Source organism: Scophthalmus maximus, chromosome 11 (assembly GCF_022379125.1).
Source record: "Scophthalmus maximus strain ysfricsl-2021 chromosome 11, ASM2237912v1, whole genome shotgun sequence".
NCBI lineage: Eukaryota > Metazoa > Chordata > Actinopteri > Pleuronectiformes > Scophthalmidae > Scophthalmus > Scophthalmus maximus.
The window spans coordinates 23,608,398-23,622,500 of record NC_061525.1 but is presented as its reverse complement, the minus strand read 5'-3'; the positions used below and the strand labels follow the sequence as shown (position 1 = coordinate 23,622,500).

Here is a 14,103-nt window from a genome sequence, read left to right as displayed (position 1 = left end):
CCCCTCCCCCCCCAAAAAAGAAGAAAACTCTCTCAACTCCTGGAACAAGAAGCTTCTCCGTCCCTGACCTCCTCCAACAACAACCTCCAGAGGGTCAGGCTGAGATCTCCCAGGTTGTTCCGTCTCCCAGAACCCCCTCTTGCTCCCTGTCGTCTCTCCATTCCCTTTCCTTTTCCTCGGGACGCAGAAACTTTTTTCCCCTCCAGCCTTGTTCTGCTGTGGGATCCAGCCTCCAGATCCTTCCCCCCGTGAGGACGGTGGAGCGAGCGAACCATGCCCTCCGACTTCCTGACACCTTTCCTGGAACTGGATGAGGAGTTCTACAAGGTGAGCGCCAATGAACCAATGACCATTTAAAACTCTGCCAACCTGTGTCCATATCTCCTGTGAGATGAGCTTCAGCTCTCGTTTTTCAAAAATATCTCCTTGTAGAGAAAGATGATCGAGTAATGAAAGTGTTGTTTGGATGTTTCTCAAATTCGTTCAGGGATTATTCATCCATAATGTAGTAATTGTTTCAGGAAAAGCGAGTTTGTAAATGTCAACTCTGCTGCTGTTTTTGTTTTAAAGCTCAGATGATGTTTAAAAATGTCCAAAAATCCTCAGTGAAACTTTGAAGTTTGTTTTAATTTCATAAAACCATTATGTTAAAACTGCCAGATAAGTCTTGACGATTCACAGGTTCATGTTTTTTGTGTCAAGAAAAGCATTTTCAAAACGTGATTTTGATTATTTCAGTCAAATGAATATTGTAAAAGTATAGTGGCGGACTTTGCAATCCAGTAAAACCCAGACTGAACTTCTTTTTTCAGGACAAAAGATGAACCATGTGTACAAGTCTCTGGTCTTAGTTCTCAGCCCTGTTGCTTAAGCCGCAGCTGTAGAATCAGTTGGACTCGCTCCCCGCCCGTCTCGCCCCAGCGCTCTAGGAATGCACAAAGCTCACATCTAACCCTCTCCTCTTTCCCTTTGTGTGACAGAATTTCCGCGGCCTGGAGGCGACAGATGGCTTGACTGCCAGCTTGCAGCAGCAGCAGCAGCAGCAGCAACGGCAGCAGGAGCACAGTCAGAGGGTCCTGGGCTTCCAGCGTCGCCACTCGCTCTGCCCCGTGACCCTCCCCAACTCCAAGTTCAACAACAGCGGCGGCAGCAGCGGCAGCAGCAGCAGCAGCAGCAGCTCCGATGTGACGGAGTCCCCCTGCTGGGGGTTCAACATGGCCTCCAGCCAGCAGTGGAGCAGGGAGCTTCCCCGCTCCTCGCTCAGCCACATCCCCTTCAGGGTCGACCGCTCGGTCAGCATGATCGAGGGCCACGGCGGCAGCCTGGGAGGCAGAGAGGACAAAATGGCCACCATGTCCCCGACAGTGCTGCTCCCTCCGCCGGGCCTCTGCCTCAGCAACGCGTCTATCTCCTCCTCCGCCGCGTCCCTCGCTGCGTCCAGAGCCGCCGCCCCCTCGCCGCACATCTCCACCCGATACAAGACCGAACTCTGCCGCACCTTCGAGGAAAGCGGCACCTGCAAGTACGGCGCCAAGTGCCAGTTCGCCCACGGCATGGACGAGATGAGGGGCCTCAGCAGGCACCCCAAGTACAAGACGGAGCCTTGTCGCACTTTCCACACGATAGGCTTCTGCCCGTACGGCGCCCGCTGCCACTTCATCCACAACGCCGACGAGCTCGAAGACGGCAACCCCGCCGCCGGCCCGCCGCAGAAGCAGAAGCCGAGGCCTCCCCCGCTGCGTCACAGCTTCAGCTTCGCCGGCTTCTCCTCCACGCAGAGTTTCCAGCCGGTGGAGGAGTCACAGTCGCCCTCCCGCCTCTTCAGCCGGGCCTTCTCTGTCTCCCCGCCTCCGTCCTCCACGGGGAGCCCGGAGCTCCTCTCCCCGCTCTTTCCCGAGCCGGCAGCGCTGAAGCATTGCCCCCGACCCTTCTCCGGCATCACCGACCTGGCAGGTGACGGCGGCGATTCGGCACTGCGCTTCTACGCCGTGAACGATTCCATCAGCTCCAAGTGTCCCGCCTCAAAGTTCCCCGGCAAAACCCCAAACTTCCCCTTCCACCTCCCGCAGCAGCAGCAGCAGCTGCAGCTGCCGGCCTCCCTGAGCGGCCTCTCCGGCCTTCAGCGCTGCTCCTCGGCCGACTCCCTCTCCGAGGAAGGCTACACCTCCTCCTGCTCGCTCAGCTCTTCCTCCAGCGGCACAGAGTCGCCCAGCTTCGAGGGCCGACGCCTGCCCATCTTCAGCCGCATGTCTGTCTCAGACGAGTAGGGAAAGGGTTTTACTGTCGGGCTGACTTTAGCCGGGGATAGATGATCTTTTCGTTTTAACTCTGAGTGTCTCGACTAGGGCAGAAGCTCCACGGTCCGTATACGGACACAAGAAGAAAGATTAGAACATTAAAGGTTTTTCAGTTCCTCCCCGAAACGCAGCCAGGTAAACGTACCTAACTTTGTGCATATTGCATTTCTCATCCAAGCAGCTGTAGCGCTGCTCAGTGTTCGTCCAGTTTTAGCTGACTCCTCTTTGTTTTTTGTTTTTTTATAATTTGTGCTTTAATGTTATTTTTCTAAGGTTCTTCTTTTATGCCATTGTTACTGCTGTATACTGTTGTATACCCATTGTGTTATTTTTTAAAGAGAATTCTCGGAGGGTACTTCACTTGGCCGGGCATCCGTCCTTATGCTGCTCCTGCTCAGTGGGAAGGTCCGTGCGAGAACTTCCTGTTCCCTGATCTAAAGAAAGATTTTAAGGTTACCAATGTTTGACCTATGTTTGACTGTGGTGCTTCTTTTTTTTTCATACAGCAATGTTAGTTTGCCTCGGATCTTATTTCCCTTTTTCAATCTGCACAAACAGTTTTGGGTGGTCCTCCGCTCCTATCTGGGGCTCTAGACTGTATGAAACCAACCTCTTGATCACAAAGGAAGAGGATTGAATGACTGTACGCTGCCACTGTTGGATTGATTGATTGATTGGTTTTATGGCTGTAGCCATAGTAACTGCCTTGGCAGCAAAAAGACTAGCACAAGTGTAGGAAACCCACTGACTCTTATCTAGTTACCAAAGTCGATGTTAGCGCTCCCCTAACCGCTGTTAACACGTAGCCTAGCCTTTAGCTAAGACAGTTACTATACAGTGTTATTGTTACTTAACACATTTTTTTCTCCAGACTTATTTATTGCGTTTTGTATGATTTACCGTTGTGATTGTGTTCATGCATTTCTCTGTAGTGTGACGCCAGGGGGGAAATTACGCTTCACTTATGCATTCATGTTGTCCGACTACGCGATCCAGTAGCTTTAAGAAGGCCGGCGGAGAGGAGAGGGGAGGAGAGGGACATTTTTTGGCATTCTACACGTAGCCTACGTTGCCTTATTGGCTAAGAGGCCTGGCAGAAATCAAGACTCACCGGCGTGTTCACGTCGCGAGCGGCTCAACGAGTTCGTCAGTGGTTTCCCGCCTTTTTCGGGAAACATTATCAATCAGTGTCCGTCGGGGGGCAATCGTTTCTCTGCCGTCGCCGTGAGCGCACAGTGAGTCTGTACTCTCCTCTCCGCCGAGCCTCGCTCATCCGACTGTTATGACCCGTTTCTCTGCAACAGAAACCGGCGGCGGTGAAAGACGACGAGGGTCCACCGCACATCCGCAACCGGAGCGTTAATGTGTCATCGTTCACCTGCGACTAATCTCTAGACTCTTCTCTTGCGATGTCAACGCGAGAGGTGAAAAGTTGACCCTTGTGTGTAGTTTAAAAGAAAAAAAATCTATCAGAGTTGCCTTGATGACAATGTGTTTGTAGGTCGACTACCGTTGCACGCTAGTTAGCTAACTCTGAGAGCGGCGGGTGAAATCAGTCAGAAATATGTTTGTGACCATGTTTTGTTTTTTAACTCCGCTCGCCCTGACCACGCCCGGGGACGCTTGTTGTCGTTGTGGCTAACCGTTAGCTCGACTCGACGGCGGGACGACGTGGGGTTTTTTTGGTAACTTTTGTTAACTTAATGTTATTTATTTTTTGTTGTTTTTTTCTCAAAGCAAAACCTATATTGTGTTGTTTGATATTGTGGTTTTTTTCTCTGTTTGACATAATTTAAAGTGCATTTATTGTTTACATTCCACAGGTTACGTTGATATCCTAGCTCTTTATCTTAATATATTTGTCCATCATGTTTTTCAAAATAAAAGTCTTTGAAACCTGAGCTCAACTGTCTCTCATCTCACCACACGCTTGTTTCTGCTTTCTTATACAACTCCCAGGATGTCTGACCTGCTTTTATAATAAATGCATAATATAGGATTTAAGATATTGAACGTATAGATTATGTAACATGAAACATAAATCAGCTCTTTCACTTTCCTCTCCCAAATGAGCAACTCCACATCTTCCACATGTGAAAATCTGTCTTCAGCAGCGTCCTCGACACGCCAGGGTCCAGGTCCATGGCCCGTCTCATATTCGCCCCCTCGCCTCACTTTCATCACCTTTAGTGCCTGTTTCTTTCTGCAACATCATCGGGACTCAGAGGGAAATGATCAGAGCTCGGACTCATGAGCTCAGCTGGAAAAAGCGGAGCAGTCAAAGGGCAGTTACACTTTCTGCAGAGAGGACGACTGAACATTCGGAATACGAGGAAATGCGCGAGCAACGGACGTGAAGTTTCCCCAAATTTCCCCACGGTGGGACGAATAAAGGTTTATCTTATCTATCTTATCTTATCTTAGTGCTGAACTAAACCCCTCTCAGTCACTGATTTCAGTGGAAAACTAACTTTGCCCGGTCAGAAGCTGCAATGAATATCTCCTCCAGGCCATTTGTTCTGTTGGGTTGTAGGTTGATGAAAAAAGAATATTCTAAAACAATGGATGTTGTTGAGCAGCAAATCTTTGTGGGGGACATGAAGGAGGCCGGAGCGTTCCCAGGATCATCACTTTATAAACGCTGCCGTCGCTCCTCTGGGCCCTTTTTACGATCCTCCGTGTCACACTGACACACAAGAAGAACAAAGATGAATTCTTTCTCTCACTTGCGTTCAGGGAATCTCTCTCTCTCTCTCTCTCTCTCTCAACCCTCCCCTCTCCCTGTGTGTGTGTGTGTGTGTGTGTGTGTGTGTGTGAGTGTTTATGTGGGAGGACGAGTGAGTTTTGTTGCGACTCGTCTGAACGGACCAATTTAGAGTGAGTGACACTGAGGAGAATGTTTGGGCAACAGATGCTCGAACAAAGACCCGGCAGCACACAATGGGACACAGAGATACTTGTGACTGATTTCCATCTATTCACACAAAGTGGAGCAGAAGTTGAGGTCCTCCCCTCTCTCTCTCTCTCTCTCTCCGTGTGTGTGTGTGTGTGTGTGTGTGTGTGTGTGTTAGATTACAAATACTCCATTAAGTTAATTGTGCACTCAAACACCAACTCGGGCAGTTTAATCTGTAACACCACATGGTAATTAATAAGGTGATTGTGCCTTAACGTGAAATCTTAATCTGCGAAAAATAAATATAAAGCTGTCCAATAAATCTCGTGTTGTTGTGCGTCATGAAAAGTAAAAAAGGTACGAGAACTACGTTCATCTGTGAGATGTGACGGGACCAACTTGTGTTAAACAGCCGGAGGGAATAGAATATCGTTTGAGAAAACACGTGAAATCGATTCCATGATTTCAGCTCTTCGAATGAATGAACCAGCAATTTATATATTTTAATATTACTGTTTGTGTTTCCATCCAAACTGTTACGAAGATTGTTTTGTACTTGACAAACTACAGCGCGAATATTTTTACTGGAGAAATCTCACAAAAACTATTTTCATATACCTATGTGTTTGTGTGTGTGTGTGCGTGTGTGTGTGTGTGTGTGTGTGTGTGTGTGTGTGTGTGTTGGCATTCAGCTGCGGCTGCAGGCTGAGGATTTCCCCTCTGGTGAATGAATGAATATCAGTAGTGAGGCAGGAGCACAACTCCCACAACCCCCATGGCTACTTACCATTCAATACCCGTGGTTCTGTGTATGTGTGTGCGTGTGTGTGTGTGTGTGTGTGTGTGTGTGTGTGTGTGTGTGTGTGTGTGTGTGAGTGTGAGACCTCGAAAAGGCCAAGGGCCATCCCTGTGCAGCCCCTCGACCCCTCCCCTCCCCTCCCCTCCTCCTGGCCGTGCAGGCCCTTTGTGTTCCCCTGCTTTCCCTTTTCAGGCCAACATCTGTATGGTAATGCTGCTCAATGGGAATGGACTGGAATCAGCCTGGGAGAGAGGGTGAGGGGCGGCCCCCCGCGTGTGTGTGTGTGTGTGTGTGTGCGTGTGTGCAGGGTGAGTGAAGTGATCTGGGAGAATTCAGCAACAGGAAGGGAGGCTCACACAGAGAGCGGAGTGAATTATTGGTCAACGGGTATCTGAGGAGGGAACGAACGGGGTTGGGGCAAAGTTTAAAGGAGACGTGTGTGTGTGTGTGTGTGTGTGTGTGTGTGTGTGTGTTCTCTCTGAATTACAAATGTCTTCAGACCCCCACCCACGAATTAGACAGCAGCATCTTAACTTGTGTTGAAGTTGAGGTGGAAGCAGAAATCAAAACGTCACCTCCCCCATCAAAGCCTCCAGCTCGAGCATCACCGCTGCCACCACATTACTGGCAACTGATGTCACATACTGCACTATTTAACACTATTCATATTTCATGCAAATTCTTTAAAATTATTTTCTTTATTCTTTATATTCTATTGCAATTCGTATATTTATTTACATTTGTTTATTTTATATATTATATATAAAGTTAGTTACCTATCTATCTATCTATCTATCTATCCATCCATCCATCCATCCGTCCATCTATCTATCTATCTATCTATCTATCTATCTATCTATCTATCTATCTATCTATCTATCTATCTATCTATCTATCTATCTATCTAACCATCTATCTATCTAACCATCTATCCATCTATCTATCTATCTATCTATCCATCTATCTATCTATCTATCTATCTATCTATCTATCTATCTATCTATCCATCCATCCATCCATCCATCTATCTATCTATCTATCTATCTATCTATCTATCTATCTAACCATCTATCTATCTATCCATCTATCTATTTATCTATCTATCCATCTATCTATTTATCTATCTATCATCTATCCATCTATCTATCTATCTACCTCCCTATCTATCTTTCTATCTATTTATCTATCCACACTCTCATGTCAGTCCTCCGGTGTTCCTGTTTACCGACGGGTCGTGTCACTGACGTGTTCTGGACTTTAATGTCGGTTGTACTGTGTCTGACCGTTTGTTGTTTGCAGTCTGTCTGCTTGTACTGTACTATTTGTCACTTCTCAGTCCCAGTGGGAATCTGCTGCAGTAAAAACAGGCCAACTGCCTGGAACAGAGAAAACACTCATACATGACACATGGAAGTAGTAATAAATAGAATATGTCAAAAGCTTATATGATCTTCAGCAGTCTGATCTATTACTTTACACCCTTTAGAACCACACTACTGAATATCAAAGACAAAAACAGTGAAGTAAATACATTACACATGAGACAATGCAGCGGCAGTGTTCTGTTCTTTGAAAAGGGGGAAACAGGCCCAGTGCATCTTCACTCAAAACATCTCGCAGGAACAATATTTGTGCAGCTTCTTCCTCTGCAGGTCCGTGTGGAGCACAGCAGGTGTCCGGAGGAGGAGAAGTCTGACAGCTCCTTTTGTCCTGAGATGACTCACACTAACATCGACCATGCTCTTACTCGGCATTCAGTTCTCCACAGGATGTTCAGACTTTGGGGCAAAGGGGAAGTCCCTTTCATCAATCACTCAAAAATATTGTGTTGAATTCATATTAAAATGAATCATTTTTATCAAACAATTTCTCATTAGTCTGCACCTGTAGCCTGTAGTGTAGTGACTGACAACACTTCTTTGCACCATCATTGCAGAGCTTCCATAAAGACACAAACAACAACATGTGGCTGAGCATCAGTAGAGAGGAAGAGAGGTGACGCCACCTAGTGGAAACTTTAGAGGAATACACACACACGCCTCTCAAATAAAATTCAAATGAACCTTGTTGACAATGGGGGAAACAGAAGTTTACGACGCCAAGGCAAGTGTGAAGAAAAACCAAAAGAAAAAGTCTACATACAATACCAGTGAACTGTAATATAATTCTAACAGATCTGTGCAATGTTGTGTTTCAATATATATTTTTATATATGAAAATTATCAAGTTTAATTTAGAAATATGAATAAAAAATGTTTTGTCTTTATTATTAGTCTTGATTATTTACATATCGACCTATAGCTATAGGTCGATATAACTATAGGTCGATATGTAAATAATGACATGAAATACCTGTACACAGGTGAGTAAAGAAGTGTGGACAATGCAATGAAAAGAAATGTACAGTATAAAATAAGGTTAAGTATCAAGTATGAATGATATATTTACATATTAAATTATTATTATTATTATCATTATTATTCTATTAAATGTGTGTTGTGTATGTACAATGAGTCTATATCATAGATCGATGGTCCATATACAGAGATTATCTATCTCTCTCTCCCTCACGTCAATCCTAAAATTTTATGGTGAAGACAGGTCTTAAAGTGAAGTTTGGTTATTATCATGATTGAAATGTAATACTAACAATAATAATTACAATGTCAATTTTAGTTTGGTACCAATAAATAACTATCTATCTATCAATAATAAAAATAATAATAAATACAAGTAATAATGAGAAGAAGAAGAGGAAGAAACAAACGAACAGGGGTGAAAACATAACCTCCTTGGTGGATGTAATAATAAAACCAAACGCTTTTTCCATATTGAGGACTAGAAGAAAAAAATACAATAAAAAAAACTACAAATCCCAGAAGCAGCACGCAACGGATCGTCACCGGAAGTTACACATTTTGGTATAAATCCACTTCCGTGTCGCCCGACTGTCCTTTCCTGTCTACGGCCTTTTGGAAGATGGCGGTGCAAATCTCCAAGAAGAGGAAGGTTAGCACCGATTTCATCCGCGGGTTACGCTCGCGCGCGGCGCGTCTCTGTACAAATGGCGCCTCGTCGCACGGACCGCGACTGTTCCGTGTCCGTCCCGGTGTCGGTCGAGTCCATGCGCCGCCGGCCCGCGGGGGATTGATCCAGATGCTGCCCGGCGCCGCGACCTCCTCACTGGGGGACTCGCTCCAACACGGGCTCGTTCCCTCCGCCGCGGCCGGGGGTGACTTACACAAACCCCGGGGCCCCCACCGACACGAGGCCCCCCGGTTGAAACCCCCTCAGACCGGTTGTGTTACAGTAACAGTTTTTATTTCGTGACTGTAGACACTTGTGTAATGTCGCCGCTCGTCGACTTCAGTTAGCATGTAGCTATAATGTGGGTTAGCTTGCGAGCTAGTAGCGTCACAGTGAAGCGAGGGAAGCCCAGGGAAAGAGCCACCTGCCCCGGGTGAAACCGGCAGATTGGCGGGACGCTCAGCTGATCGAATACTACACGGATACTACATGAATACTACACGAATACTGCATGAAGTCAGTGATATTAGTTAAATCTGTCCAGGTGTGTGCGACACGGCGCCACTGACAGCGTCGTCGGTGTTTCATTGGATCATGAAAAGCACCGTTAAAAAAAAAAGCGTTAACCGGAAGTAGTTGTGGTTCTTGTTCTTGTGTTCGAGAATTTTCACTAAACATCCCGCGAAACCGTGTTGTCATATCAGAGGGCAGGTTGCACGTGTTTGCCAACTCTCACCGGAGTGAATGAATGGATATCACTACTACAGCAAAGCTACTGGTCCTCGCTGGAACCTGAGTGTGTTGGACAATCATACAAGAAGCAAGAAAATTGAAATGCATAATGTAAAATCCAGACATGTCAATCAGGAGCGAGGTACTTCTAAAGTGATTTAGCGGTGGAGTCAGACATGATGGCGTTCATGACAGACACACTGGCCGTGTGGTAATTCTCAGTTTCTGTCCCTGCGTTCCATTATACCCCGGAAGTCGGTTTTATCGTTCCCGTACAATCTCGGAACTTGGAATTCCGACTCGGGAGGTCGGAAAAATATCACCACCCCGACTTTCGCGATCCGAGTTTTGAGTTCTAATGGAACCCAGTGCGAGTTTCTGTCCCTTCGGTGATGATACGATGACGAGTCGGAACTGGAGCTCGGTCTGGTCCTGGTGGCGACCGGTTCGGAGTCACGTTCTGTGGTTCTGCTCCGGTTCCTCAGAGCCGCGGGCTCTTTTCGGTTGAAGACAATCGAGGCATTTGTCTGAGAAGGGACAAAGCTGCACCGACGTGCTATTAATTCTTACTAATAATAATTAACTAAATCACCGTGCCTGAAGCTTAAATAATACACTGAAAAAACTTGATATGAATTGAATCCAACCTATACGTACATTACACTCCAAACCAAAACACAGTAGTGTTGGTCATCACTTTCTGCGGCAAATATCTCTACTTTGTAGTCGTCTGCGCTTCGAATTTGTTGGTCTGTTCATAATAATCTTCAATTTTTTTATTAATAAATTGTCATAACTATATCATCATCATATCTCTACCCCCCAGTTCGTCTCAGACGGTATCTTCAAGGCCGAGTTGAACGAGTTCCTGACTCGTGAGCTCGCCGAGGATGGCTACTCCGGTGTGGAGGTGCGTGTGACCCCGACCAGGACCGAGATCATCATCCTGGCTACGAGGTGAGCGTCCACACACGACGACCGGTTTTTCTTTACAGTTCGTTTTAAATAAGTGGCGGTCGAGCACATGTGCCAATGTTTGTTTTATTACAGGAAGTTCAGGATGATGGTCTGACCTTTCAGAATCGCCTTGTGACCCTTAATGTTTTTTTATTGTTTTTATTTACTGTCTTTAGGACCCAGAATGTTCTGGGAGAGAAGGGCCGTCGGATCAGAGAGCTGACCGCTGTGGTCCAGAAGAGGTTCGGCTTCCCCGAGGGCAGCGTGGAGGTACGTGACGAACCCGGATGAGTCGTGTGAAGAATAATGTAAATATGGAAAAAGAAAAAATATGGTGTTGTGATAACAGCAGGGGACTTACATGGAATTTTAAACATTTGTGCTAATATGGCCAACTGTTGACTACAAATTAAATAAGTTATTGTCAAGACGCGCTCCCTTCGGTGATGATACGATGACGAGACAGAACGGGACTCGGCCTGGTTCTGCTGGTGACCGGTTCGGGGCCACGTTCTGTGGTTCTGTCCCGGTTCCTCAGAGCCGCGAGTTCTTTCCACGTGAAGACACAAGAGGCATTTGTCTGAGAAGGGTTGAAGCAATCAGGAGTGTCACTCTAAATTCCTACAGTAGATATTCTCTGTGCGCTGCGTGTTCCTAATACAAGCAGGAAGCAGTAAATTCATGAAAGTGAAATTTATCCAACGTATTAAAACTTTTGATCTGACTGTAGTGAGCTGATAAACAGTTCATGATATGACAGAAGCGTTTTCCCCCTCTCCTTTCAGCTGTACGCTGAGAAGGTCGCCACCCGTGGTCTGTGCGCCATCGCCCAGGCAGAGTCTCTGCGCTACAAGCTGCTGGGAGGTCTGGCTGTTCGCAGGTAAGATAAAACTGGTTCATTCACCGTCCACCTTCTCTGGCTTCAGTGTTGCATCGGAAACATGACACGAAACAGTCTCCACTTGAAACATCTACTGATATTTAGTTCTCAATTTATTAAAGCACAAGAAAACTGTATATAGCAGTTTAAAAGCTCACGATTTTATTGGGACTAATGGATAAAATGTGTGGAGAAGAATCATGTGGACAGAACTCAGCCCCTGTCAAAGAAATGTCCATTGACGTTGATGCTTCTATTTGTTTTTCTGGTCGTGTGCTTTCATTTTAAGAATCACTGACCAGTCGAGGTGGTGGTAAAGGAAAAAACATTTTTTTTAGTTCAGCCCGAGCAGATTTCTCCAAAATGGTCTTTTAAGGGACTGTAGTCGCCTAAGGAGACGCTGAGATCTGTGATTGGTCAGTTTGGACCAGTCGTTTTCCTCTTCAGCTTTGTAATGATTGTTGATAGTGAAGGAAACTTGAAGAGTTGAACAAAGACGTTTCCACTGTTTTGGCCAAAGATTGAAAAACGTTTATTTTTAATTTTTTTTGGCATGATGGTCGTGAACTAGATGTTTAACCTGGTTAACTTTTAGTTGAGTTAAACAGCCTTAAGTAGTAATGTACTTGAAATAGATTTGATTTTTATGTAATGTCAGTAAGCAGGAAAAAAGTGAATTTCATTAAATAAACAGGAAATAATGCAAATCGGAAGCGAGGAAGGTTATGGTCCTTAAATTGATTTGATAATGGAATCAGAACAGACACCGGCCTTGTGTTGATTCTCAGTTTCTGTCCCTTCGGTGATGATACGATGACGAGTCGGAACTGGAGCTCAGTCTGGTCCTGGTGGCGACCGGTTCAGAGTCACGTTCTGTGGTTCTGCTCCGGTTCCTCAGAGCCGCGAGTTCTTTTCGGTTGAAGACAATCGAGGCATTTGTCTGAGAAGGGACGAAGTAACTTAATCTGCGTGAAGCCAAAATGAATCCACCGAAAACTTTCCACTTATAGTACCATTCTGTTAAATCTTCATCTGTAAATGTTCTACACCCTTTCCCCCCTAAACAACACACACTTCCTCCTCAACAAACACAAGTGTGTTAACCCCGTTCTTCCTCCTCCTCGTCCTCCTCCAGGGCCTGCTACGGTGTGCTGAGGTTCATCATGGAGAGCGGCGCCAAGGGCTGCGAGGTGGTCGTGTCCGGCAAGCTGAGGGGCCAGAGGGCCAAGTCCATGAAGTTCGTCGACGGTCTGATGATCCACAGCGGAGACCCCGTCAACTACTACGTGGACACGGCCGTTCGCCACGTCCTGCTCAGACAGGGCGTGCTTGGCATCAAGGTGAAGATCATGCTGCCCTGGGACCCCAGCGGCAAGATTGGCCCCAAGAAGCCACTGCCCGACCACGTCAGCATCGTGGAGCCCAAGGAGGAAAATCTGCCCACCACGCCCATGTCTGAGCAGAAGGGGGCCAAGCCAGAGGCGCCCGTCATGCCCCAGGGGCCAGCACCTGTGCCCACCGCATAAGAGGGTAAGAGACGCCGGGGGGGCATGATGGCGGAAAATTCTAGACGTGTTCAAAGGATGTGTTTGTAATATTGACGCGACAGCAGATATTAAATTAAAACGTCCCTTCGGTGATGATACGATGACGAGTCGGAACTGGAGCTCAGTCCGGTTCTGGTGGCGATCGGTTCAGAGTCACGTTCTGTGGTTCTGCTCCGGTGCCTCAGAGCGGCGAGTTCTTTTCGGTTGAAGACAATCGAGGCATTTGTCTGAGAAGGGATGAAGCGCAAGGCTGCTTCTGGAAGTTAAAGACAAAACGTGAACATATTTTTGTGTGTGTGTGTATATATATATATATATATATATATATAATCAAACATGATTTGATTTTAGGAAGATTTTGTCAATAAAATGTCAACAGACAAATTTACCAAACCTTCAATTTAAAAAGATTACCTGCTTTCACATGATTTACTGGTTAACATAAAATTTCCAGTATCTTAAAATTGTTTCAATATATATCTATTTAATATAAGTTGGTTTTTTTAATCATCATGTTTTGTTTTTTACAGGTTTTTCAACCGTTCCTCCAGATGGAAGACAAGACCCGCTGATTTTTGTGTACAAAAACAATAAAATCTGGAAAATACATTTCAACATGTTTGTGGTCACTTTGTTTTTAAAAACCCAGGAAACTACAGACATGAGTTTTCCTTTCTCACTTTTTTCACTGACGCTTTAAGGAAATTAATCTAATAAACAAAATGCAGCAGAGAAACTAAGATGTGACGAGAACATGTCTTCACTGTCTCTTTCTGATTAAGCTTTAGATTAAAGTTTGCATAATATGAAAAAGTACTGGTCTTAATTTGATTGAAAGTGCATCAATTGTCATTCATGTGAACCTCAGGAGTTAACATGATCTGATTTGCTCCTGTCGCCATATTGAAATTGAAATTTCATGTACAGTGTTAGAAACTTCATGAGGGAATTTTATTTGCTGTGGGTTT

The 14,103-nt window shown here is 45.7% G+C and overlaps 2 protein-coding genes and 4 non-coding genes across 6 annotated transcripts in view; all 6 read left to right on the top strand.

Annotated features, from left to right (window-relative positions):
- The window catches only part of LOC118299597 (mRNA decay activator protein ZFP36L1), a 4,288-nt gene extending 90 nt beyond the window's left edge, over positions 1-4,198 (top strand). Inside the window, exons 1-2 of the mRNA XM_035623436.2 lie at positions 1-327; positions 981-4,198. The exon at positions 1-327 is cut by the window's left edge and continues 90 nt beyond it. Of these exons, the coding sequence (XP_035479329.1) occupies positions 274-327; positions 981-2,267 (1,341 nt within the window). The 5' untranslated portion in view covers positions 1-273 and the 3' untranslated portion in view covers positions 2,268-4,198. The remainder of the gene's footprint in view (positions 328-980) is intronic.
- Positions 4,199-8,874: 4,676 nt separating this feature from the next.
- On the top strand, positions 8,875-13,744 carry rps3 (ribosomal protein S3). The gene is made up of 6 exons (XM_035623173.2): positions 8,875-9,001; positions 10,578-10,708; positions 10,885-10,978; positions 11,494-11,588; positions 12,724-13,118; positions 13,666-13,744. Exons 1-5 carry the CDS (start codon positions 8,972-8,974, stop codon positions 13,112-13,114), a joined length of 741 nt encoding a protein of 246 aa, XP_035479066.1. The 5' UTR covers positions 8,875-8,971; the 3' UTR covers positions 13,115-13,118; positions 13,666-13,744.
- Positions 10,136-10,287, top strand: LOC118299937. The gene has a single exon (XR_004790001.1). It is a non-coding gene; the product is annotated as a small nucleolar RNA SNORD15 (small nucleolar RNA).
- On the top strand, positions 11,147-11,297 carry LOC118299938. The gene has a single exon (XR_004790002.1). It is a non-coding gene; the product is annotated as a small nucleolar RNA SNORD15 (small nucleolar RNA).
- On the top strand, positions 12,386-12,537 carry LOC118299934. The gene has a single exon (XR_004789998.1). It is a non-coding gene; the product is annotated as a small nucleolar RNA SNORD15 (small nucleolar RNA).
- On the top strand, positions 13,220-13,371 carry LOC118299935. Its single transcript, XR_004789999.1, has one exon. It is a non-coding gene; the product is annotated as a small nucleolar RNA SNORD15 (small nucleolar RNA).
- Positions 13,745-14,103: the final 359 nt, after the last annotated feature.

Bases quoted from the DNA above. Each gene is read 5' to 3' on its own strand.
- rps3 (XM_035623173.2), top strand. From the start codon at position 8,972: ATGGCGGTGCAAATCTCCAAGAAGAGGAAG. The intron at 9,002-10,577 runs GTTAGCACCGAT...TCTACCCCCCAG, and splicing joins AAATCTCCAAGAAGAGGAAG to TTCGTCTCAGACGGTATCTT. The intron at 10,979-11,493 runs GTACGTGACGAA...CTCTCCTTTCAG, and splicing joins TCCCCGAGGGCAGCGTGGAG to CTGTACGCTGAGAAGGTCGC.